This window comes from Pseudorca crassidens, chromosome 8 (assembly GCF_039906515.1).
Source record: "Pseudorca crassidens isolate mPseCra1 chromosome 8, mPseCra1.hap1, whole genome shotgun sequence".
Lineage (NCBI taxonomy): Eukaryota > Metazoa > Chordata > Mammalia > Artiodactyla > Delphinidae > Pseudorca > Pseudorca crassidens.
The window spans coordinates 49,075,716-49,101,467 of NC_090303.1; the positions used below are offsets into that span (position 1 = coordinate 49,075,716).

At 37.5% G+C, this 25,752-nt stretch overlaps 1 protein-coding gene across 9 annotated transcripts in view; it reads right to left on the reverse strand.

Moving 5' to 3' along the window:
- The window catches only part of PPP1R9A (protein phosphatase 1 regulatory subunit 9A), a 328,300-nt gene that overhangs the window by 81,220 nt on the left and 221,328 nt on the right, over positions 1-25,752 (reverse strand). For 5 of the 9 annotated variants that reach the window (XM_067746375.1, XM_067746380.1, XM_067746377.1 and 2 more), the window contains exons 6-7: positions 23,830-23,965; positions 18,835-18,900 (exon numbers count right to left, since the gene is read on the reverse strand). In XM_067746375.1, the coding sequence (XP_067602476.1) occupies positions 18,835-18,900; positions 23,830-23,965 (202 nt within the window). The remainder of the gene's footprint in view (positions 1-18,834; positions 18,901-23,829; positions 23,966-25,752) is intronic. The other 4 variants (XM_067746382.1, XM_067746381.1, XM_067746379.1 and 1 more) reach the window with 1 other exon arrangement.

Genomic DNA, 25,752 nt, shown 5'->3' on the forward strand with positions numbered 1-25,752 from the left:
AAATGGTAAAAGTGTAAGTAGGCTTTTGAGTCAAGCATGCCTCATTCAGCCAATGTTACAAACAAATGTTAGTTCAAAAATCCAAAGTGACATGTCTATGCCATTTATAAGTGCATTTCTAAAAATCTAAGAGCATCAGCAGTATCTTTAGTAAAGCAACAAAACCTTTATTTTAAATCAAAGTGTTTGATGTTTTTACTAAATAAAATTATGTTGCTAAGGGAAATAAGTAATTCCTTTAAATTCCCAACACCTGTAATGAATAAGTCACCCAATATTGACAGCAGGGAAGAAGGAAGGGAGACCAAAAGATTCATCGAGTTGGAAAGGACCTTAATTAAGCCTTACAAAGGTTTAGTAGATTGATTCTCCTAAGTTTTAGAGTTTAATCAGTTCTGTTTCATTTGTTTGTCTAACTAATGTGGTGGTTAACTAGTGACCTAAAGAATTAACCAAAGGTTTCTAACTTACAGCCCACACAGGTGTATTGCTTTGCCTAATCAGTACTACTTTAATAAATCTCAGCATTTTGGCAATGTTAAAAACTTTCACCTATTCTAGATTTCCAGTTTTTCTTGAGAAAGCCAAAGATCTGGCAATATAGGCATATAACGACATGATAACCACTGGCCAGAGTCAGCAGTCGTTGTCCCTTTACACAGGTACACTTTGTAATACACCATAACTTCCATAATTCATTATTCTAAGCTGTTAGCATCACTCCTTCGTGATACCCCTGGGCCCCTGTAGGTATATGAGTTCATGACCCTTGGAATAAATATTCCTCCTCACGACTAAGTTCCTTAACATTATTAGAAAGTAGCTCCTCTCCTGGCAGCATCAGGCTATGAGACTCTAATTCAAAATAATTGTTTGAAATCTATACCTTCTGATATAATTTAAAGATAAATCACTGAGTCACAGTGTTGAAAAACAAAGTTCATTTAATTCACCCCTGTTCCTTCAGGTAGTTACATTTCATACATAAAACAGCTAGGGATTCATACTGCCTTTTAAAAAAAATTTCATAGCATACTGAGTGATCTATTCCTTTGATTAAAGAGGCTTAGCATCTTGCTGTTATTTTTTCTTTTGGCTCTACACTATATTCTTCTTGCTAAACCTGAAACGGTATTTACTTGACTATGTTTGCACATGAAGGAAATCCAATCCTTAACCTCAACGTAATAATTCCTAATTTCTGCAAGACCATTAATGAATTGCTGTTCTGACTTCTCTCTTTCAAAGTAAAATAATTCTAGTTTCCTCGTAGGTCTCATTCTCTGTAATTGTCTTTGCGCCTGTACTCTGACTTCTCTCCAAGCTCTCGGTATTTTCTCTTAAACTGTGGTGTCCAGAAGTAGATACAATATCTATTAAGGAATCTGGCGGGCACTGACCACGATGAACAAACAAAGGATGCCTCAGCATCCTCAGACTCTTTTTCCACACACAGAGACTATTAGCATGAAGACTTTGACTTTGGTGGCATTTGTGTATAGAAGTAAGGTCAGGATATTTCATACAGAGCAGTGATTTTCCAAACTGGTTACATGTTAGTTAGAAACCCCCTTCCCCCGGACAGCCCTAATATAATCAGCAATGCTCTGACTGAAAGGGAAAGAGGTGGATGGCCTCCATCTTTTTTTCTTTTCTTTTTTTTTATTTTTGGCTGTGTTGCGTCCTTGTTGCTGTGCGCAGGCCTTCTCTAGTTGCGGTGAGTGGGGACTACTCTTCATTGTGGTGCACAGGCTTCTCATTGCGGAGGCTTCTCTTGTGGAGCACGGGTTCTAGGCGTGTGGGCTTCAGTAGTTGTGGCACATGGCGCTTCAGTAGTTGTGGCTCAGAGGCTCTAGAGCGCAGGCTCAGTAGTTGTGGCACACGGGCTTAGTTGCTCCGCATCACGTGGGATCTTCCCGTACCAGGGCTCAAACCCGTGTCCCCTGCATTGGCAGGCAGATTCTCAACCACTACGCCACAGGAAAGTCCTGGCCTCCATCTTTATACTATATAGCTCATCAGCACCTGGAACCCTAGGGGTCTTTAGAAACCAATCTGAAGGGAATTCCCTGGTGGAGCAGTGGTTAAGAATCTGCCTGCCAATGCAGGGGACACGGGTTGGATCTCTGGTCCGGGAAGATCCCACATGCCGTGGAGCAACTAAGCCCATGCGCCACAACTACTGAGCCTGTGCTCTAGAGCCTCTGAGCCACAACTACTGAGCCCATGTGCCACAACTACTGAAGCCCTCATGCTCTAGGGCCCACGTGCTGCAACTACTGAGCCCACGTGCTGCAACTAGACCCAATGCAGCCAAAAATAAATAAAATTTTAAAAAAAGAAAGAAGAAAGGTCTGAAGTCTTCTGCCAGTGTTCAGTAGGAGGGGCAGGACGGGAATAAAGACGCAGACCTACTAGAGAATGGACTTGAGGACATAGGGAGGGGGAAGGGTAAGCTGGGACGAAGTGAGAGAGTGGCATGGACTTACATATACTACCAAATGTAAAATCGATAGCTAGTGGGAAGCAGCCGCATAGCACAGGGAGACCAGCTCGGTGCTTTGTGACCACCTAGAGGGGTGGGATAGGGAGGATGGGAGGGAGGGAGACGCAAGAGGGAAGACATATGAGGATATATGTATATGTATAGCTGATTCACTTTGTTATAAAGCAGAAACTAACACACCATTGTAAAGCAATTATACTCCAATAAAGATGTTAAAAAAATAAATAAAATAATAAAAGAGAAAGAAAGAAACCAGTCTGAAAATGTCTAAACTGGAAATACCATTCTAAGTGTCTTTGGCACTGGCAGGGCAAGGTAGCTGAACAGTGGGGCTGGTTGGTTCCAGATAGCTTCCATTCGTGGTATGATTAGTTCCTATAAACCTTAAAAGGACTCTTAATTCCAGACTTGGTATTTTTTTGTGTGATATTCTGTAAATTAATTCATCTCCTATTTATACATACTTTTAGAACTAATAGGTACTTTATGAATCCCAGTGATGTTATTAATAGAAAGGTAGCAAGGCTGGCAAAGTGCACAATCTCAAGATAACCGGATGAAAGTTTTGATTTAGAGATATAAAACTCTGTGCTTGTTTTTGACCCTATAGTTACAACTAGCAGCAAAGCCGGGTGTTTATTATGAAGGCCTAAGCCAGGTACCTAAAATTCACTTCTATATCAAATCAATTTGATGACTATCATGAATGACTCAATAAAATCTTAAGTTAAATTGAAAGTCTGATGACAATGCAGCACACTTTAAACATAAGAGTTGAAATGAACAATTTGATTTCCCTTTGCCAACTTGAAAATAGATACTTCTTCACCATATCTAAGGGAATGAACGTAAGCATGTGCCTAGGAGGGGGCCTAACCTGTAACAGGATCTTAACAAACATTTTTAAAAGAACAAATCCAAGAATGCCAATTCATTTACTTGGTAATATCTATAACCTGCTAAGGAAGTTTTCAATAATATCCAGAAAAGGCACTGTAAAGTCATTTGATGAGAAGGCACATTTATTTTTTTAACGCTCCTTTTAGTGAATAACAGGATAAGGGTTGTACAATATATACAATTCTTACCTCTAAGTATAATTCTGGCTTTGTTACCCATTTGAGTCATCAAAATTATCTCCATAAATGTAAGTTATTAATAATTCTTTTGATTCTTTTATTTTTTTTTACTCTACCGGTCTCTCTCCTCAACACCCAAGTCACCTGCAATCTGCTAAAATTTTTTATCTCTCATTTCATCTTTCCATTTACTAATGTTTTCTGTTTCTAATTAGTCTCATAAGCATCCTGAGGACAAAATGTATATTTTACTGTCTTGATTCTACTTATTACTTACTAGAGACTCTGGATAGGGCGTTTAAAAACGTTATACTGCCATTCTCTCTCGCAGATCATTTACCAATCCCATCCTAAATAGGCTTTAGAATAAAGGGTGCCTTTACTACAGAACCTCATAAACACCTGGAAGTTAAAAAGTTACATCTGGTAGACTTAGAATATGTGTTTTTCTGATTCTTTTATCTTTGTGGAAAATGGACATTATTTTTATGGTAATCTGCAAATAAAATAAATTACATGGAATGATATGTTAGCAGAATTTCATAAACCTCAAAATTAAATTGGACTGAATCTGACATTTACAGAGGAACACAGACAACGCTGTACCCCCCAAAAGTTGCTACAACAAAGTGTTTCCAGTGGTATCCAGGTCCTTCTCTTTATCTCTTTATTCTGAAAAGATTCAGCATCTTTCAAGTAAACACAGACTCTTGAAAGTTCTTCGTCCGAACCTGCAAATCCACTTTAAATGAGGCAAGAATAGTTCTTGCCTTTTCATCTTCTTGTCTACCTTCTTGATTAGTATCTTATACTCTTTAATGGCTTCCCAAAAAGGGTCAAAAAAAGAATAGTGATTATTTTGTAACTTACTATGTACCCACCACTGTACCTTCCTTAAAAAACTAACTGATATAGGTATTACTGTACCGTGTTAACTTGAGGAAACTGAGGTTCAGAGACTTTACCCAAGGTCAATTAGTCATGTTGCTGAAGCTACACATCTAACATATTCCAAAGTCCATGCTCTTTCTTCTATGCTATCCTGCTTACAGTCTACAGAACTAAAGCTTTGTAAAAAAAAAAAGATGGAAATACATTCCTTTCATTTTTCTCCAACCAAAAACCCTGGTGCATAATCCTGTGGTGTTGAAATTCACCCTCCACATCTTTGAACATTATCATTCAGTTCACTTTGAAGACTTGCACCTGCCTGCAATGAGCTCCAAAGTTCCTGTCCTCTTCTTTTCTCTCATAATATGCTCACCCTGGGCAAGCGCATAGAAGTCCCCTTCAAACGGTTTGGCTCACAAGTATGCTGACTGATGTTTCATGCACTTTTTCTTATATAAACCAGAACCAGAGCATATAATCTATAGAATTAATGCAGTGTCTTAAAATGGATGAAAAAGGGCTTCCCTGGTGGCGCAGTGGTTGAGAGTCCGCCTGCCGATGCAGGGGACGTGAGTTCGTGCCCCGGTCCGGGAAGATCCCACATGCCGCGGAGCGGCTGGGCCTGTGAGCCATGGCCACTGAGCCTGTGCGTCCGGAGCCTGTGCTCCGCAACGGGAGAGGCCACAACAGTGAGAGGCCCGTGTGCAGAAAAAAAAAAAAAGGATGAAAAAGATTCTTGCAGGGCAAAACGAGTGCTAAGGTCCTCTAGATTTTTACGGTTTTTCTCTTTTACGTTTCCTTCTCACATCTAATTTTCTTGAGCTACCAGTCTTCACTGAATCTTTGCAAAGCATTGTATCTGCTTTCATAGACACAATTTCCTTTATACTCATATGCTATTGGGGGATTTAATATTTTATTAAAATACATAATTACAATGTTAAGTACAACTGACAGGTTCTGCCTCTTCTGGTGGTTCTGGTGGGACCAGAAGCATGTAGACATATTAGAGCCTTGAATACTCAGGAGGGCTGTAGATCTCAGTGTAGGTTTTACAGAAGGAACAGACAGTATCTGTTATAGTGGTGAGTTAAGTGGTGACCAATTAAAGCATCTTGGTTTTGAAGTCACGTAGGCCTGGGTTCAAATCCCGGCTCTTGATATTGGTAAAGTTAGTTTTCAGATCTAAGTTTCAATTTCCTCATCTATAAAACGAGGATAAAAATAGTTCCTTAGTATAACAAGGTTGTCATGACATTAAGTTAGATGGTACCTGTAGAGTGTTCAACACAAGGTCAGGAACATGGCAATGCTCAAAATAAGTGAGCACTGCTGCTGCTGCAGTACTTATACTACAACAGCAACAGGCTAAAGCCTTCATCAAATCTTGTAACCAGACATCTGCTAACTTTTGGTCTCATAAATATAATATCCTAGAAGACTTTGCCACATGAATCTTTTAAAAGCAAACTGACTTCAGACCTAGGGACACATACAGACTGAAAGTGAGGGGATAGAAAAAAATAAAAAAATAAAAAAATAAAAAAATAAAAGCAAACTGGTCGGGCTTCCCTGGTGGCGCAGTGGTTGGGGGTCTGCCTGCCGATGCAGGGGACACGGGTTCGTGCCCCAGTCCAGGAGGATCCCGCGTGCCGTGTAGCGGCTGGGTCCGTGAGCCATGGCCGCTGGGCCTGCGCATCCGGAGACTGTGTTCTGCAGCGGGAGAGGCCGCGGCGGTGAGAGGCTCACGTACCGCAAAAAAAAAAAAAAAAAAAAAAATTTAAAAAGCAAACTGGTCATTTCTGAAGTAAAACTTCTCTTTTCCCTAAACCTGCTCCTCTTCTTGTATTCCCAGTTTTGGAGTAGGTACCAGCTTCTACCCAAGGCCAAGCAAACTTCCAGGCCTCTGTTCTCCTCACTGATCGACTCCACTCCTGCCCCAGTGGTCCAAGATGAATATCCATCTACTTAGCACATCCCGTGAAGCTGCTGGCATAAGACTCTTCTAACTCACTCCTTTATGTTTCCATGGCATGCCCTCTGTCACTCAGGAAGCTTGGCTGTTTTTATATCTGCCTCCTCCCAACAACTTCTTTCAACTGTAGGTTCCCTGAGAATGCCAGGCATAATCTATCCCTGTGATCCCAGTGTGGCTAGCACACTGCTTGGCATACAGTAGGCACCGAACAAATGTTTGCTGAGTGAATTGATACAGTTTTAGTCACATCTGCACAGCACAGCAGAGCCTGATTTTCCTGTTAATTCTCAGTTTTCAAGTAAGAAATACAGTGAAGCACAGCTGCAGCTGGGGCCTAAATGACCCTTTTGGGGATTTTCTCTTGTTGTCAGGTTCAACCATTAGCAGTAATTTTTGCTGCAGCAATGTTTGTTCTGGTAAATTCAGGGAAACTAAATGGTGCTAATCATAAAAATAGCCTTAATTACGCAGTTTTTGTTGGAATTTGTTTACTGGAATTGAATTTGGTTATATATATTTTCAGACTCAGTTCTGTGGGAGAATAGAAGAGAGTTGCTTTTTCTCTGGAGGAGGAAGACCTCAAACTAACACTTTAATGTTTAAAATTCCTAAGTCTGTGCCAACCATCCAGATGGCTTTCAGCAAAAGCATCCCCTTCTCTGCAAAGGCATCTCTCTTTCCATTTTCTGTCAGTTGACTTCTGTGTGTCCTGATTTTGTAGTGTTGGGCTACTTAGTCTCTTTTCACATCACTGGGAATAACAGCACCTTCTTCATAAGGTGGTTGGGAGAATTTCTAGTAGTGATATATTCAAAGTATTGATCATAGTGCCTAGAATATGCCAAATGACAAGATGACTTTATGACTACGATTATTTTCACTGTCCCTCGTTTCTCCAGGACAATGCCACAGAACAGTACAACAAAAAAAGAGCATGACTTGGGGGCTGGAGAGACCAGGGCCCCAAAAGAGAAAAAACAACGTCACAGCTGTATGATAGTGGGCAAGTCATTTAGCTTGTATCTTCCGTGATCTCCTCTTCTATAAAATGGTTCAAAAGATACCAATCTCATAGGTATTGAGAGGATTCAAAGAAATAAAATATGTAAAACATCCAACATGATAGCCCAAGATATATATTCATTTATCAAGTCATTCAAAATTTTCTTCTCAGTCTTTGTTCTCAGAATGTTTTCTGACATTGCACTCCATTCTTACTGTCTAGTCGCCAAATCAAGAAACATCTAAAATCTCTATCTTGATTACTCATAAGGCCTCTTGTGTTCCCTGCCTTCAGGTGCTCAGTGCCTCAGGTCACTGATAATACTGCTGGCAAATTATTCTTCCTAAAATTCTGATATAAGATTTAAGATTAAGATTTGCCTATAAAATCTTCTGTAACAATTCAAACGCACTTTTCCCTTCTTAAAATTGTTACAGCAATTGTGGTAGACCATTCAAAAATCAGAATTAGATGTTACGGAGTTTTAAAGTTTTTTTCTTTTAGTTTTTTTCTCCCTTCCTTTTCAAAAGTATACTCCTCAAAAGCAGGGACTCTCTTTACCACTCTGGTAGGAAAGCTCTAAAATGACCCCTAATGATCCCTTCTTCCTGGGCAATCATGCTCTTGTATAATCCTTTCCCTTGAATGTGGACTGGATCTACAGACTCACTTCTTTTTTTTTTAATTAATTTATTTTTTAGTTTTGGCTGCATTGGATCTTTGTTGCTGCACGTGGGCTTTCTCTAGCTGCGGCGAGCTGGGACTACTCTTCGTTGCGGTGCGTGGTCTTCTCATCGTGGTGGCTTCTCTTGTTGCAGAGCATGGGCTCTAGGTGCATGGGCTTCAGTAGTTGTGGCACATGGGCTCAATAGTTGTGGCTCATGGGCTGTAGAGCACAGGCTCAGTAGTTGTGGTGCACAGGCTTGGTTGCTCTGTGGCATGTGGGATCTTCCCAGACCAGGGTTTGAACCCGTGTCCCCTGCATTGGCAGGCAGATTCTTAACCACTGCGCCACCAGGGAAGTCCCTACAGACTCACTTCTAACAAGCACAATACAACAAAAGTGATGGGGTGTCACTTCTAAGATTAGTTTACAAAAAACTGTGAGTGGCGTCTCTTTTGTCTTCTTGCTCTTCAAAAACAAGCCACCATGTTGTATGTGGCCCCATGGAGAGGCGCACATCACAAGGAACTAATGTTTCTGGTCAACAGCCAGCAAGGACCTGAGGCTTGCCAAAAGGCACATGAGGGAGCTTGGAAGTAGATCTCCTGCATTCTGCCAACATCTGTGAGTGAGCTTGGAAGCAGATCTTCCTCCAGTTGAGCGTGTATATGACTGCAGCTCTGGCTGAAACCTTATTTTTGGCCTTGCAAGAGATCTTGAGTCAGAGGTATCCAGGTAGACTGACCCACAGATACTGTAATGTGTGAATACTTCTTATTTTAAGTTGCTGAGTTTTGGTGGTAATTTGTTATAGAGCAATAGAAAGGGGGTACTGCCATAACAAATATAGAAAAACAGGGAAGTCTGGAAACAGGCAGTGAATGAAGGCTGGCAGGAAGAATTTTTTGTGTGTGTGTGTGGTACGTGGGCCTCTCACTGCTGTGGCCTCTCCCGTTGCGGAACACAGGCTCCGGACGCGCAGGCCCAGCCGCTCCGCGGCATGTGGGATCCTCCCAGACCGGGGCACGAACCCGTGTCCCCTGCATCGGCAGGCGGACTCTCAACCACTGCGCCACCAGGGAAGCCCTGGCAGGAAGAATTTTGAAGAGTATGTTAAAGCAGCCTAAATTGCCTTGAAAAGACTGTAAGTGGAGATCTGGAAGGGGGATCCTTGCTGTGTAGTGGCAGAAAGCTTTGCCACATTATCACCTTCTGTAAGGAAAATGTAGGAAATATCCCTACTGAACTGAGTGAGCCAGGGAAGTAGATTTCCAAACAAAGTGCTGAAGGCGCTGCCTGATTTCTTCCTGCTGCTTCCACTAGAATATGACAAACAGAGATCAATTGAGAGGACTGTTGAACAGAAAGGAACCAAGACTTGATGGTTCTGAAAGTCTTGATTCTAAAATTAAGAAATGGCTTCCAAACAAAGTTCAAATCCAGGATACTGTCATGGTCTAAAAATGAAGCAGCAGCTGTGACCACAAAACTCTTTTGTTAAGAATTCTGAGCTTAGGAAACTCAAATTTTTTATAATAGGTGGTAAGCAAGTCTGTCACCTACCCTGAAGAGAGATACTATCTCTATTTTCCAAGGTTGTTCATTATACAAATATCATTGAAAAAATAATCTGAAACAAAGGCCAACATGCCTCTGCTCATAAGACATGCAGAGAAGTGAGAGAGCCATGGGGGAATTGTCTCCCAACAATATCCACCCTCATTTCTACACTATCTTGACAACTGGTGAATTTTTCCATGAGTATGACATTCCCTTGACTACACTGATAAGTGTGACCAAGACTGGCTAGGAGCAAAACTGTTCAGTCTGTCTCACAGCATATAATTAAAACTACTATTAAAAGAACTCCAAACAGCAGAATGAGCCCAACTTGCAGTACTGAGATCAACCATACTCGCCAGGCTTCCAGACTCTACTGGCTAAACAAATCCCATAAATGATCAGGGGTTACCTTAGAAATCCAGGTAGCTTTCTCCTTAAGCTTCTTCACTGAGTTTTCCACTTGGTCTAAGGTATTAATCCAGGTACAGCAGGAGGTATCGGTGATTGCACAGACTAGGCATTGGACCACAGGAGGAAATCTAGGGTTCAGGGCGATTCTATCACCCACCACTGGCCAGTGAGTTGAGGCCAACCTGAATGCCTTCCAGGATAGAGGTGGTGTCATTGATAACATCACCTAAAGTTTGGAACAAATTTTGAACCACCTTATCTAATTAAATGACTCCAAACCTAAGAAGAATTGCATATAAATAAAAAGTCAGCTATCCCCCAGGAAAGCAACCCCGATTAACTAAGAACAGCCTCACTTCCGAGGGATCTCTAATGTCATCTGAGGGCTACATGATCTGATAATTACAGTGTTTCTTTTAATACATGAAGGCCTCTTATGACTACCCCTAAGCTTCATGAAAAGTCTCAAGAGTGTGATCAATTGCCACAATTTGTTTCTATAGTTTGCCATCCTAAACTATAATCTGTAATTTTCCAAGTGACAGACCAACAGGCTGTTGACAGCAGCTCAAAAATCAGTAAAAATATCACAAGGTTCATCAAGGGGAGTACTGGTCAGAGTTATAAGTATGACCTTGAATTCTGCCCAGTGAGCAAAGTGACCATGTTCATTTTGGGGTCTGCATAGCTAGTGCTGAGGTTGGAAAGCCAAACAGGTGGAGTTGGACAGCTTGGCTGAACCACTGATGAAACAAACCCAGGGATTTAAGGAAACCTCTATGAACCAAAGGCCTCATTGAGCTAGAGGCCTTGTTTCAGGAGGATAGTTGCAGATAGTTCCCCCCAAATAAAAAGCTGCTACTCGTTCATGTACATCTAAGATGCTGCTGGGCCAGGCTAGCAGCTTTCTTGAATCTGCCATTTCCATTTGACAAGCAAAGTCTGTTGGGCCCTTCCAACCTTATTCATCAGTGAGGTCAAGCTGGCCCACATCAAACTGAGAATATTAGGCCAGAGAGTGACAGTGCCTCCATGGGTCGAGCATTCAGGTTCAGTTTCCATAAGAGCTTAGCAGGAGGTTAAGAGCTACCCCATCTCCTCTTTCTTTGGTTGCTGCATCAGGCATGCAGTGTTGTGTTGAGAAATGGCCTGAGTATCCTGGCAGCCATTAAGTGTTTAAAATAAACTGCGATTTACCCTTCTCTTCCTGTGATTCTATATTGTTTCTACTGGACCACCTGGAATAAAACAGGGAGAGTCATCTACATATCCTATCACTTCTCCATATGTGGCAATCCTTGAGTGGGAGAATCACCACTGTCACTAATGGCACAAAAAACTGCAGGCATACAAGAAATCAATTCCATTGCAGAGTTAGCAGTGGAAGAATAACAGCTTTACACTGCATCTGCCAAAAGGGTCCCATCCACCCTTTAAAGGCCTCTCCAGCTTTCCTTCTTGCTTTGGACTCTGCCCAAACCACATCAGTTGAATCTGGATATTCTTTCTCACTATGGGATCAGGTGAGATGCTGACTGGTGAGCCAGCATCCACAGAACCATAAAGTTTGAGTGCCTCCCCTCCCAGTTTCCCAGTATATTCAAGGGGTTCATACAGCATTTGATCTCTCTGGAGGACAAAGAGATCTATCTTAGCCTGACCCCTCATCATCTTTCTCCTAAAAGCAGCTGAGGTTAGGGTAGTAAGAGGGGACATCAAGGGGCACAGAGGTAGGGAGAAGCTCTGTGCCTGTAATAAGGTGCCGTAATAATTCATTTCCAATTATTCAGTTGATTTAATCATTCAATTTCATGTAATAAGTAATAGTGCATTTTCAGTTTTGAGCAGTGCAGTGGTTAATATGTTTTAACCAAACTTCCAATGTCTGTGGTCCACCTAAAGCACTATGCAGGGTGAGTCATCATTACTGATAGAACCAATTTAGCTTCAGGGAGTTTTTGACTCAGAAGCCTTGTCCTTGACTCCTACAACAGGGACTCTGTTATGGAGTCCATCTCAATCTGGAGTCCAGTCATTAAGTGTAGTGTGAACATAAGGGATGGGGACGTTTTTCAAGTGGTAATGCTGACTGCAAGAATTTATCCAGATTGTTTTGAACAAAATAGTGTCTCATTCTCTGGTGAGTTACTTTTATCAGCATTATAGACCAGTTAGGACCCAAATATTCATCCATGGTTTACCACAGGAGTTTGTCAATTTGAAAGAAATCTCCCCGACAGGGCTAATCTTCCCTTATAGCAGTCAAGACCTGCTGCAAAAAGCTTCACGACATTTTACTGTCTGAGTGAATCTAAAGTTGGCATGATAAACTGCAGGAGGGGTTGAGTCAAAAGGCAGCTCAACTGTTGCTATTTCTCCTTAACTAGCATTATGTTCCTTGTCCCATAATCTCCCCAGTGAACCAGCCGAAGTTTTAAGGATTTACCAGGCTTTTGACTATGACAATGACAAATTCCTTCCTTTCATGCTCAGTGTCAGTATGTATCCCTGTAACTGCTGTCTGAACAAGGTCAAGACCTTCTTCTAACCCAGAATGGGTCTTCATACTAGTTGATTTTTGTATCACGATTTTTGTGTTGGTATCTCAAGCCACAATTTCCAAAGAGTGATAAGAGAGCCAGAGGATTCCTGAACATGCAGGCATGTCAGTAGAGACACCCAGACATGCCTGGTAACCTGCATCTTTCATAACAGGCAGTAAGTATTACTGTCCTTGCTCGAGAGGGAAAGTCTACCTGTATCTTCCAAGACTGTTATCTATATAAACATTTGAACAGATAGTCTAGAACAAAGGGCAGTCAATGCCTCCGAAATGTTAGAGCCTTGGAGAGAATTGTTTCCTGATTTTTTTTTTACTTATCAGAGTCTTCTGGTGTTGACATTTTACCTGCTCAAATGAAGCACAGAAACCTTATTTCCCTTTACCCCAATTATTATTTGATGGAAAAAATGTCTAGAAAGTCAGCTGATTTTTAAAGTCCCTACAATATTATTCAGTTTACCTTTTCAAAGACTTTCCAACCATTATTCCTTTCTATATACTCAGCTCTGCAGGTAAACTGGTCTTTTTATTTCTTGAGCACACCTAATATTGGCCCAGCTTCTTAGTTACAGAAAACAAATAAACAATAACAAAAAACAACTTCTTGCAAATAAAAATTGAAACCACAGATCTCAAATTCATGCTTTTACTTTTGTATGTCCTTTGTTGTGATGATTCTTTTATACTATGGTTATCTGGCCTTTTGACAGATTGCCTTGAAAATGATTTAAATTCTTTACCATATATATTTGTTTCCACAGCAAAATAGCAAGCTTCTTGGGAGTATAAACTATATTTTTCTATGACTCAATATTCCTAATTCAATTCCTCTTAATAAATGATAGCTACTTACTAAGACATGAATGCCATTGTCTTTAAATCTCTGATAAATATATTCTATATGAGGAGGGAACCAGTGATCCCTATTTTTCCCACTGAGATCCAGAACTAAACAGTCAATAGACCGAAGTAGACCTCTGTATTCAAATGTCACATTGCAATTTCAAATTGGCAGCCTTCCTTGAGTTTCATTTTACTTGCCAAGGAAACAATGAAGCACTTATTCTGATGCCAGCAGGACTGTGGGAAGAGACTAAGAGATTTGTATTTCCCTAAATCTTTAATCTGCAGAAGAGAACAACTACACTGACCAAGTGGCACATGTTATTATTATCTTAATAATTCTTTAATCTTACAACGAACTGAATCTTGGAAAATATGGTGTATTCATATAAAAATTGACTCATATGATTGCAAAAATGCTGATTATCACATAGAACCAGAAGTTACAGCTACAGAATTTATAGTAAACAAAAAAGTAAAACCAACAAAAATATTATTGATGGTATTTCTATGGATTATCTACAGATTAATAATAAATATAATCTCAAACTTATAATTTCCTATGAGGGAGAATAATTTTACTCCTTTCCTCATTATGGCTATCTGGTGGTTTGTGGAAGCAATTTCTTCTTGAGAAGTGTCTGCAATACCAGGACTCAAAAGTCTTTACATCAGTTTTCCTGGCATCTTTAAACTGGACAACTCCAGCTCTGATTGCACCTAACCCTTCCCACAAACTCCCATTACCCTAGGCTATTTACAATGCATATTCTGTTCCAGCAGGTGTGAGGCTGAGTGGAGAAATCTGCAATCTTAAAGAAATACTATGAGAGTCCCACTTTAAGACACAGAGTCTCAAGTCATTTTATAGGCCCTTGGAGAGCAGGAATCATGTCATATTCACTTTACATCCACATAACTATTCAACATAAGCAATTTGACATGCCAGATTTTAGTTTTCTTCATTAAATATTGAGTTGACACAAAGAGTATTTATGAAATATACAAAAAGTATAATGATGTAACCACCACCAATTAACTAACAACTTAAGAAAAGGAGCAGTACCACTACATTTCAATTATAATCCTCTCTGTGTGCCTCCCTGATTCTATTTTAGTCGCCTGCCCTTCGGAATAACTCTGCTGAATTTTATTATTCTTGTTGTTCTTTAGTTTTACTATATTTTTTTAATGACTAAACGTATCATTAATTTTTACGATTTTAAACTTCATATAAATGGAATCATGTATTCTTCTGTGCCTTTCTCGTTTTAATGGTATGCTTCTGAAATTCCTCTAACTGTTGTGCACAGCAGAAACAACTTCTGTGTATCGTTCCACTGAATGAATATACAATATATTTACCCATTCTCTTCTTCATAGAAATGTCAGTTGTATCCAATTCTTTTCTATTACAAGAATGATATTATACATGTCTTACACCTCATGAATTTAAGAATTTTACTAAGGTGTTTAGTAAGAAATATAATTGTTGAGTCAACTTTACTAGATAATGCCAAATTGTTTTTCAAAGTGAATGGGCCTATTTATACTCCTATTGCAGAGAATAAGAGCTCCTTTTACTCCATATCCCCACCAAAACTTAAAATATCCGATTTAAATCAATTTAGTAGGTAGGAAAGAGTATTTCATTTTGGTTTTTAACGTTTACATTTTGATTCCTAATATGTTTGCGCATCTTTTCATGTATTCGCTGGCCACTGAGATTTCTTCTGCTACGATATGACTATTCAAGCCAATAGCCCATAAGCAGTCTTTCCCACTGGCTCATGGAGGACTTTTTAGATAATTCTCTTTCGGTTATTTAGTTTTCAAATATTTTCTTCCAGCTTCTGGTATGTCTTTTTGCTTTCACAAAGGCATTCTTTTGATGAATAAAAGTTCTTAATGTCAATTTTCTCAATTGTTTCCTTTATGGATTTGAACCATTTCTTACACTGAAGTCTTAAAGATATTCTTGTACAGTCTTCTAAATTTTTTGGTTTTGCTTTTCACATTTGAGTAGTTAATCTACCTGGGATGTAGCCCATGGGGCTCTAGCTTTACGATGGAGTTCTTCAATCAGAATTCCACTTTGGGTGGGCCGTGGGCTTTTTCTATTGTAACCCAAAGCAACACCAATTACAGTATAATCATAATATAGAGAACACTTAGGATAAGTATGACATTATGATAGAGATATGAAAGAAGCCAGACATTAAAAAGTATGTACTTTATGATTCCATTCAAATGACATTCTAGGATTGACAAAATTATAGTGTCAGAAAGCAGACTGAATGCTTTTTTGGGGCTGAGAGTGACTGCAAAGTTCTATAAGGGAACTATTTGAGGTGATGAAAATGTTCTGTATATTTATTGTGGTGGTGGTTATTCATCACACTGTTAACCTAAACACATATGAAATTGGTGCATTTTATTGTATATAAATTATTCTTCATTAATGTTGATTTTAATATGTGAAATATGGATATATAGTAATAAAAATTATCAAATTACACACTTAAGATTTTGTTCTATGTCAATAAAATAATTTTCAAAAACCCCTTTAAAAACCAGAATTCCAGAAATCAATTAAGAGTTTTTACCACCACCCTTACTAGCATCAATATCAGTTTAAAATAAATGGAGCCCTTATCAGACCAGGTAAACCTCCACAGTAAGGCATCTTTAGGACGTCAGTCCTTGGTCAGGTCACCATTTAGTTTTTCCTGCTGATGAAAATGTATTTCTATGATTGAAGCCTGTTTCTAAGTTAATACAATGGGCAGGAGAAGATGGTTATCTATGCAGTATTGATCTTGGCATCATTTAGGCCATTTCAACTATTCTATTTCTACTACATGTTTATTCATTTATGACTAAAAAGTCATGTCAATGTGAATCACCAGGTTGCCATTTCTATGGTCCTAAAGGTTTTCAAGGAATGAAATAAGCATATTTATTTTTTTGGTTTTACATGCAGAAGATTTTGGTGCAGTGTGATAGAGATAGGGTCTTCTTGTAAATTCATGGTCTCTCAAAACAATTAAAATGTGGTAGCAAAAGCCCACAGAACGTTGCTAAACCCCAAAGTGCCAAAGACAAGTACAGCTTATTCCTTCAGCCCTTTCCCTATCTTCAATCTCTAGTCTAACTAGGTTTGACATTTCTTTTATCTTTGTATTGTATGCCATTCTTCCTTCACTATTTCAGATTATGCTCCTAACTAAATTTCATTCTCCTCATTTAACTCTACTCTCCACTTTTCATCTTAATATCCTTTGGGTGATTCAAGTCAGTTCAATTTCTTGGCTTCCTCTAATCTGCCGAGTGCTGTGCTCATCCCTGTATGTATTAAAAATCAACCAGCTGGGCTTCCCTGGTGGCGCAGTGGTTAAGAGTCCGCCTGCTGATGCAGGGGACACGCGTTCGTGCCCCAGTCCGGGAAGATCCCACATGCTGCGGAGTGGCTGGGCCCGTGAGCCATGGCCGCTGAGCCTGCGCGTCTGGAGCCTGTGCTCCGCAACGGGAGAGGCCATAACAGTGAGAGGCCCGCGTACCGCAAAAAAAAAAAAAAAAAAAATCAACCAGCTATCGAGACCTGTCACTGAAGACATTACAAGCTTATGGGTAAAAAATGATAGAGAGCGATACACAAGGTGCTACTGACTCAATTAAGAAAGGGCCCTCAGCCCAGCTGAGAGAGCCCAGGAAAGCTTTTTGGAGGAGACAGATGAAATCTAAACAGAGACCTGAATGGTGAACAGGATTAGTGGGCACAAAAGAGCAACAAAGAGTGTATGGAATGACATTCAAGGTAAAGAAAACAGGAGGAGCAAAGGCATGGGAAACCACAGGATCCTTATGGCCCACTGGAAAGTTAGTCAGTTTCCCAAGCTAATAAGGCCCATCTCTCACTATGCATTTTAGCATTTTAGAGCTTTTTTGGTAAAAAATTATATTCAATTTATAAATGCTTTTAAAGTTGGAAAAAATGCTGTCATTTGTGTTTGTTTCTGTGACATTTCTGTAACACTGCAAACTCTGTGGTTCATCACTGAATTGTTCTAGCATGGTTTCTAGAAAGTACAAAGTCTATAATCTCAGAGGAATTTAATGGCTTAGAAGTACTTGATAAAGTGTATCTGATATTTCATATTTGGCTCATGAATTAATATGACAATGTGGTAGTTGGAAAGAAAATAAGAAAACATATTCAAATCACTTGAATTATGATAAAATAAAACTAAAAAAATGAGCTACAAAAAGATGGCATTATTTAGGCAAAGGTTTCTATTCTAACTTCTAATTTCCCTTTACAATGCACATCTTCCTGTCTCTGCTCCATGTTATAAATAATAATATTTCTATACACAAAGAATATTTCTAGAGAGGACCTTTCAAGTAGAGGAAGATGTCCGCCTCCTGGGGATACTGCATTTATGTGGGTGTATATGTGCATGTACACACATGCATGTGCACACTGCTTAGGTAAGACCAAGAATGGATACAGTCTTTAACTGAATGTCTTCCCAGCACCTTATGATTCTGGGTTTCAATTACAATGACCACTACTATAGATGTGGGGATCACAAACCAAAGGACATAATTAAATTAAATAATTTTAAAGGTCCAGTCAAACTGGAGTCTGTAAACAAGCTGTTTTTCTTGTTTTGTACTTCTTCTATTCTTCTGTTTCCTCTAATCACCATAAAGCAATCTCCCTTTTAAATATACCTGACTTTCCATTTCTAAGTTATTCTGTCACTGTTACTGGCAGCTAAAGATAGTGAGAATTAGTTTATGATTTAAAGTGTAAAATCTTTTTACACATTTTAGTATGCCTACCATATAAATTGTGCAAACAAGTACTATTATAATTTAAATATATATACATTTAGTTTTTTGAAAAATTAAGAACTTTGTATCAAACGATCCTTTTCTAAAAAAATAATCACTGGATTTAAAGATAATATAAGTCACCGTGTATGTTATATTTTATGAACATCATACAGCTCTGTTGTTGGATATCTTTTTCTTCCCTTTAATATAAATCACAAAATATTTAAAATGTTAGGGGTTTAAAATACCCATGGTTAAATATTAGGAAGTGAGCCCAAATTGCAGAAACTGTGCCTAAAATATGTGCTATGTTTCAGAGTTAATTATTTTTCAATTGGTTATTTTCAAACTATTATTCAACATACAAAACACATGGCTCTAGAGAAGTTCTTCCAAGCGCAGAGCTAGTTAATAAGACACATAGAATATTTAACTTCACACATGAAAGCAGGAAGGTACAGATAAGCATTATTTTCCACCAAAAAACAAACCTTAAGGAAATAGTTGTTATTGTTATTGCAGTTGCCAGACACTCCTTGCAATTCAGCCACAGTGTTCTAAAATGGTTGACAACAAAAATTAAAAAAGGCTTTTTCCCCCACTAGAGAGAGCAGCCTAATGAGAGAAAAAACACTGAAGTTCCAGTGCTTGCTGTAACATGAACTTTCAAGAACTAATACCCCTAACGCTTAGTTCCTTAGCCCTATACACACAGCATAAAGCCAGTTCACATTACTAAAAGGCCATCCATAATAACTGCAGTCTCTTGTTCACACGACACCAGCTGCTTCCAGACAGGGACAGCAAACAGCATGAGTCAAGTTTAATGTTATCCCTTTAATGCTTTTCACATAAAAATTACATTGTTGTAAACCTTTAACACATGCAAACCATAGCTTCCATTGTATTTCTGCCTCTAATTATTACATATTAACACAAGCAATAAAAATGCATATCCACGTAGGCAGTTGCTCTAAATGGTATTCAATACTCTAAAAGATTCTAAAAAAATGTTGTCATGATACAGTTGTTAATAATTTCTAGTAATAAAAACAAATTATGAAAGAAAGATTAAGTTATATTTTAAGAGAAGGAGCCTTGGTTTCTGGAGTGATGATTAATCTTGCTTTGAACTACTACACAAAGCGGCTTTGAAATGCCATATATACTCTAAGACTTTAAAGTGTAATAAATATTATATTTAAAGAAGCAAGACCAAAATAATCATATAATTTAAAAAGTGTATGTAAAATAATTCATTTTAATGTGAACGACCATTATATACTTTCTAATTTAAAAAAGTGGTACAGTACCAGTTCATACTTCATTTCCAGTCTGAGCCCACAGTGTTTCACATTGCATATTGCTCTTTGATAGAAACAGATACCCAAAATATACATACATGACCTACGCTACACAAAACATATACCAGAATTACATCACCTCACCATTAAAAGGTAAACATTGGTAACTGTGGCATATGAATGGAAATTAAACTTGTTATTGAAAATAAAATCTAGTTGAAAAATTTACCATACCCCCAGAATTTCGTGGGATAGTGCTGACTGTCTGAGGGGTTTACTGAAATCCTCCATGGTTACCTTTCAGATTGTTTAAAAAAAAAAAAGGAAAGAAAGAAAGAAAAAGAAATAAACAGTAATTCTATAAATCCAGAAGTACAATCACCCAATCACAGATATATTCAGATCTACGTTTAAAATTTTTCAGTGGTTCAGATTTATACCTCCCTCTTCTTTATAGGATCTTCCCTTTTATTTTTCAGCCTTTAGGCAGAGCCATTTTAACTTTTTTTAAAAATCATAATGTTTAACAGAGAATGAACAGAAACAGGAATGCAATTCTAACTGAACTGGGGGTTTGCTTATTTTAAACTCTATTCTAGTTTAAATATTTGAAGGAAAAAAACCCAGAAAATTCAGAAATTTAAATGAAGTTTGGGTATTATCTATATATTTTAAATTCTACTGGAGTATGATTTATAATTTCTTAAAACATTAAAACAGATATATGTAAGCACACACAATACATAGTAAGGTATTCTTAACCCTAAATATGGTTCTGATAAGACGCCCACTGAACTTTTACAATTTCAGGATATATTTCTCACATTGCAATGTTTTCCCTGTAGGCAATTCAAGCAAGCAACTCCCCTCTGTCAATGTGACAGGTTCCAAGTTAGAATCAACCTTGGATTATTTGACCAAAACCAGAGCTATCTATTCTTCAGCAGACAAAGCTGATCTAAGTGCTGGCTCTGGAAATTAGTTGGATGAACATGGTTGTTCTGCATTTAATTAGAGGTTTTCCTGGCTGGCCCAGGGAATGTCACAGAGGATATTATCAAATAAAAACGATTCTAACTTTGAAATCACAGGATGAGTCTATAAATGATAAGAAAAACAAGAAACCAAGTGATTGATTATACAACTCAGTGTTAACAAAGATATGTAAATCAATAAATTGTTCAATTACACATAAAATTAAATCAATTATTCAAGGACCATTTACTCACTGGATAACAAATATTGGTTCTTCTCATTTCCATTATGCCTCTTACTTTTCATTAACACAGAGAGAGAATAAATAAAAAATAAGGACATAACACTCAGATCAATTTAACAATATCTGGTTAAACTGTAACCAGATAGTAAAAAATTAGTAAAAAATGAATTTAATCAAGTAAATAAATTAACATGTATACACAAAAGTAGATTTTTACTATTTGCAGGGTGTTCATCTCTTCGATGCACAGAAAATTAATGGTAGGTTTTAACTGGGCATGCTTTGGTGAGGCAGTGTGTAACACACAAGAAAGGGAAAAAGGTACGGCAGAGAGGAACACGAGAGAGAAAGAAACAATGGGAAAGGGTTCCTTGACCTTTTCAATAAAGTGAAGGTTACTTGGAGTAGCATAATAGCAAGCACCTGCTTTCTATTTCTACAACTTACAGACAGAAGAAAAAGTTTAACCTAAAGCTAAACTCTGTTTTTTTTGTAAAATAGCTGTATACTTAGCTATTCTTCCCTTTAAGCCCTATCTTCATAGGCTACTTCTGAATTAAGTATTTACCTATAGTAAAATAACTCTGCAAGTCTTCAATCCCCCTATTATTAGAAATATGGAACAAAGAATTACAGAACCTAAGTATTACAAGAAACTCCATAAGCCAAAACAGGAATCTTCCTTCCAGCATCTCTTGTTCCCCAGTTACTCTGTGTGTGCCTAAAAACAGACAGACCCATCAGTCTACTCCATTCAAAATCAGCAGTGTGTTGCAAAGAGTCCAGGCCTTGGAGCCAGGAAGACCCTGTTCCCATCCTAAATCTGGCAACTACTAGCTATACCACTAGAAAAAGCCTCAATTACTACGTTTTTAGAAAAAAAAAAATAAGATTCTTCTGCTTGCTGTAAAGATTACATGAAATCATGTAGGAAATGCACCTGGCCTAGTGCCTGGCACTGAATATTTATTTACCCTCCTTGCCCCTGAGAATATCTGCTCAGGTGACAATCAACTAACTCTGCTTTCCTTATAAAAACAGGCAAACAAACAAACAAAATCCATATGATGTACTCCTAAGTATAAATGTTGAATGATAAATATTCCTTTTGCATTTAGTCAAATTTTTAAATTAGAGAAAATCTGATATTAAGAAAAAGCTTTAGCTGCTTAAGTTGAAAACCTTGGGGGATGAATATGATCATTTCCTCAAAATAACTGGAGGAACTATGTAGTAAATGATCTAAAAATTTCAGTTGGGAAGCCTCAATGAAAGAACTATCTTATTTTCCCTCTTTCCTTGCTACACCTGATGCTTCATTTCACAGGCTCATGGAATATTAGAAACTGGAAGGAATTTAGAGATTTAGCCCAATACCTGTACTTTAAAGCAAAGACAGCTGAGGTCCACAGAGACTGAAAAATTTGGCTTCCTCACCTTCCACCACTTGATGTCACCCGTACTCCCCTGAACCTCAGATCCAAATTCTTTCTAACAGAGTGAGCAGGTAAAAGCCAAACCTGCCGAGAATGATTCTACAATCCTAATTCAGGCTTGAAGCCAAAGCAAATCAGTGTCTCTGATAAAACACAAAACTGAAAACTAGGGAAGATGAAAGTTCAAATATTTGAGGAAATCACTTTTTTAGTTTCGAAATCCCAGATAACATTTTCATATATAATATCTTAGTATAGTAAAAAAACAAAAACAAAAAAAACTTGCCATTTAAAATGAATTCTGAAAGTGAAAAACTAAATCAACTAAATAGAATTCTAAGAAACTAATTCACTCAAGTGAAGAATTTCTAATGTTGACTCTTAGATTAACAGTTAACTGAAGCACCATCTTAAAATTTTCTACTATAATAGAGAATACATCCTCACTATACTACAAACAGATGAAAAATTAAGATACATTTGGGTTAGAACACTCCAGACTAAAAATACATGAAAAATATTTGAATGTCTCTTTATTGATCTTCACTAGGTCCTGGCTAGAAACCAAGAGAAGTTCTGGAAAAAGAATATATTTAGATGAGTAGAGGTTGAACATATGAAGTTATACTATCCTTATTTATATCAGCTGGTATGAAGAAGAGTATTTGTTTTACCTGAATATTTACTATGTTTATGAGGTATGAAATACTGCAACTAAATTGTTGACGGATCCTTTGACATGCCAATGTGAAACATATGCATGTTTAAACATGTTTATAATAAAGTATGTTGTCCCATTTTATCAATGTACATTTGGCATTTACATTAGAAATAGACCAGCATCTGTATTATATTACAACACACAAGGGTTCCATAGAGAAGTTTTCACTTGGGGGTTAGCTTCTATTCATTTACTTGATCTTCTGCAGAGAGCAGGATGCAAAATTATTCCAGTATGTATCTACTCTATGGAATATGTGCTGGTGGAAAAGCTTTGTTCTGCATTATGTTAGCACAAATCATAGTGAGCAGATCCAAAGAACTTTCTCTTCCTGGGGGGGAGAAAAACCTGAAAACACTCAGCAATTTTCAGTACTTTTCTGTGTATGTTTGTGTATGTATATGTGCCTTTTCACTCAGAATGTTTACCGATTTAGAAAATTTAGAAAAAATTGAAAAAATATAAAGCAGAGAGAGAAAATCACCTAATTCCAACAAAAAGATAGCTACTATTCACATTTTGGTATTCTTACCCTTTTTTGTTTCAGTGAATTTATCTTAATACTGTGGTAAAAGAGGACTTATTTGATCCAGAAGTCTTCATACTGTAAATATGATACAATTACTTGATTGATAAGCTAATAACAAACGCAAGTAGTATTTCCTTTCTGTGAGTTGAATGTCGACACATCCTCCTTGAGAAACTGCAAAGACCTGTCATACTGTTATACGGTAAAGAGAGGTTTATCAAGTAGGGATGTAGTAAGAAGAAATGAAGGAAAAAGAACGTTTGCAAATGCAACTTACCTCATCATCGTCGGCATCATACTGGGCATAGTGCTGTTCAAGCAGCTCTCTCTGGCGCCTTTCTTGTTCCAGCGTTTGGCTTATCAACTGGGCAACCTCACTCACTTGTCCTGGTTTTTCTCGCCCAATAACAAATCTATACGAAGGTTAAAGAAAACTGATATAGTTAGACTCTCCAGCAAAAAGGAATGCTAAGAAAAGTAACCAAGCTTCATATTTCATCAGGGTACATCAAACCTCAAAAAAATAATACTACCTATATTTTTTGAAAGGTATGCCTATGGGTAGAAGAAGAGGTTAGCTGAGCAATTAAAGTGATTTTTTCAGCCACAGCCCAAAGGAAAAGAAATGGGAAAAGTAAAGGATCATAAAAAATTATTACTTTAGGAGAAGACAAAACAGATGTAATCCATTCTACAGTACTTTACACATTTTTGATGCCCTGCAAAATGAAAGCAAGCTCATAATTTACTGTACCATTGAACTTCAGAATCATTTTCATAATTATGTCCTCTTTATAATGCAAAAACTACTTCAAAAATATTTTGAGGTATGGCATACCCTATGTGAGTAAATAAATAAAGAGGCACTGACCTGTTGCTAAGCAATTGTAACTCTGGAGATAAGAAAAAGAAGGGGAAACAAATGTAGTTTTTGTTTTTGTTTTTAAAATGAAAAACTAAAATAAGGAGAGGTGGCAAATTAGTTCATTTCTTTTGGAGAAAGATGCTATGAGGAAGGATGTGGCCTCAAGAAATAAAGAGTCAAGGGGAAATATCTGTTGATACTAATTCCTATAAGTATAAAGAAAAAAACAGGAAAGCCATTTACTTATTGCCAGCTAGTCACTTATGATACACCCTCATTGATACTATGGTTCTTCCTCAACAAATTTATATTCACTTTCTAACATCTTTTCACACTAATATATGGTTCTATTTTTCTAAAAATACAAATAATATGTCTCCATGATATAGTTTCCATATATTATTTAACTTCATTATTTTGGATGTAACTGTTTAATCTTGCTTCTATGCTTAAATGATTTCCTCTGATTATAATATGTTGCTATTTTCAATTACAATTTTAAATGAAATACTATACCATTCTCTGTACAAATTCACTAAAGGTCAAAATTTTTATACTTGGATGTTAGTAATTAAATGTCTTTTTAGAAATATTTTTATGTAGTTTCAAACAGGACTGTTGAAATTATGCTTGGGTGTTCATTTATCATCTGAGTTATTTTCCTTTGGGAAATTACTAATTATTGAGTTATAATAACTGTTTATATATTCTGGATATATATCCTTATCTATAAATGTTATAGATACATACACATACACAGATACATACATGCACACAAATCATATATGCATATGTTTATTATCTTCTCTCAATCTGTGGCTTGCTTTTTCATCTTTTTAATTGTGTCTTTCAAGGAAGTCCAATTTATCGCTTTTTAAAAGATTGTGCCTTGTGTTTCCTACCTAAGAAATCTTTTCCTGATTTAATATTGCTGAGATTTTTCTCCCATTTTTCTTGTTAAAGTTTTGATTTTTTATTAGGTATGCAAAATCTTTCAAACTAATTTTCATGCATGATGCTTGGTAACGGGGGAGTTTCATTATTTTCCAAATGAGTAACCAGTTGTTTCCATACCATTTCTTAAAAAGACTATTCATTACCACCACTTGAATTACTCAGGGACATTTGTTGCAAATCAATTGACAATGTACTTGTGTGATTTTTGGACTTGCCAATCTGTTCCATTGATGTATTTATCCTTGTACCAATACCACACTGCCTTGATTACTATATAGTAAATCGTGAAACTAGGTGCTATGAGTTATCCAACTATGTATATCTTTTTCAAAATTATTTTGACTATTCTAAGTTATCTAAATTGCTATATAACTTTTA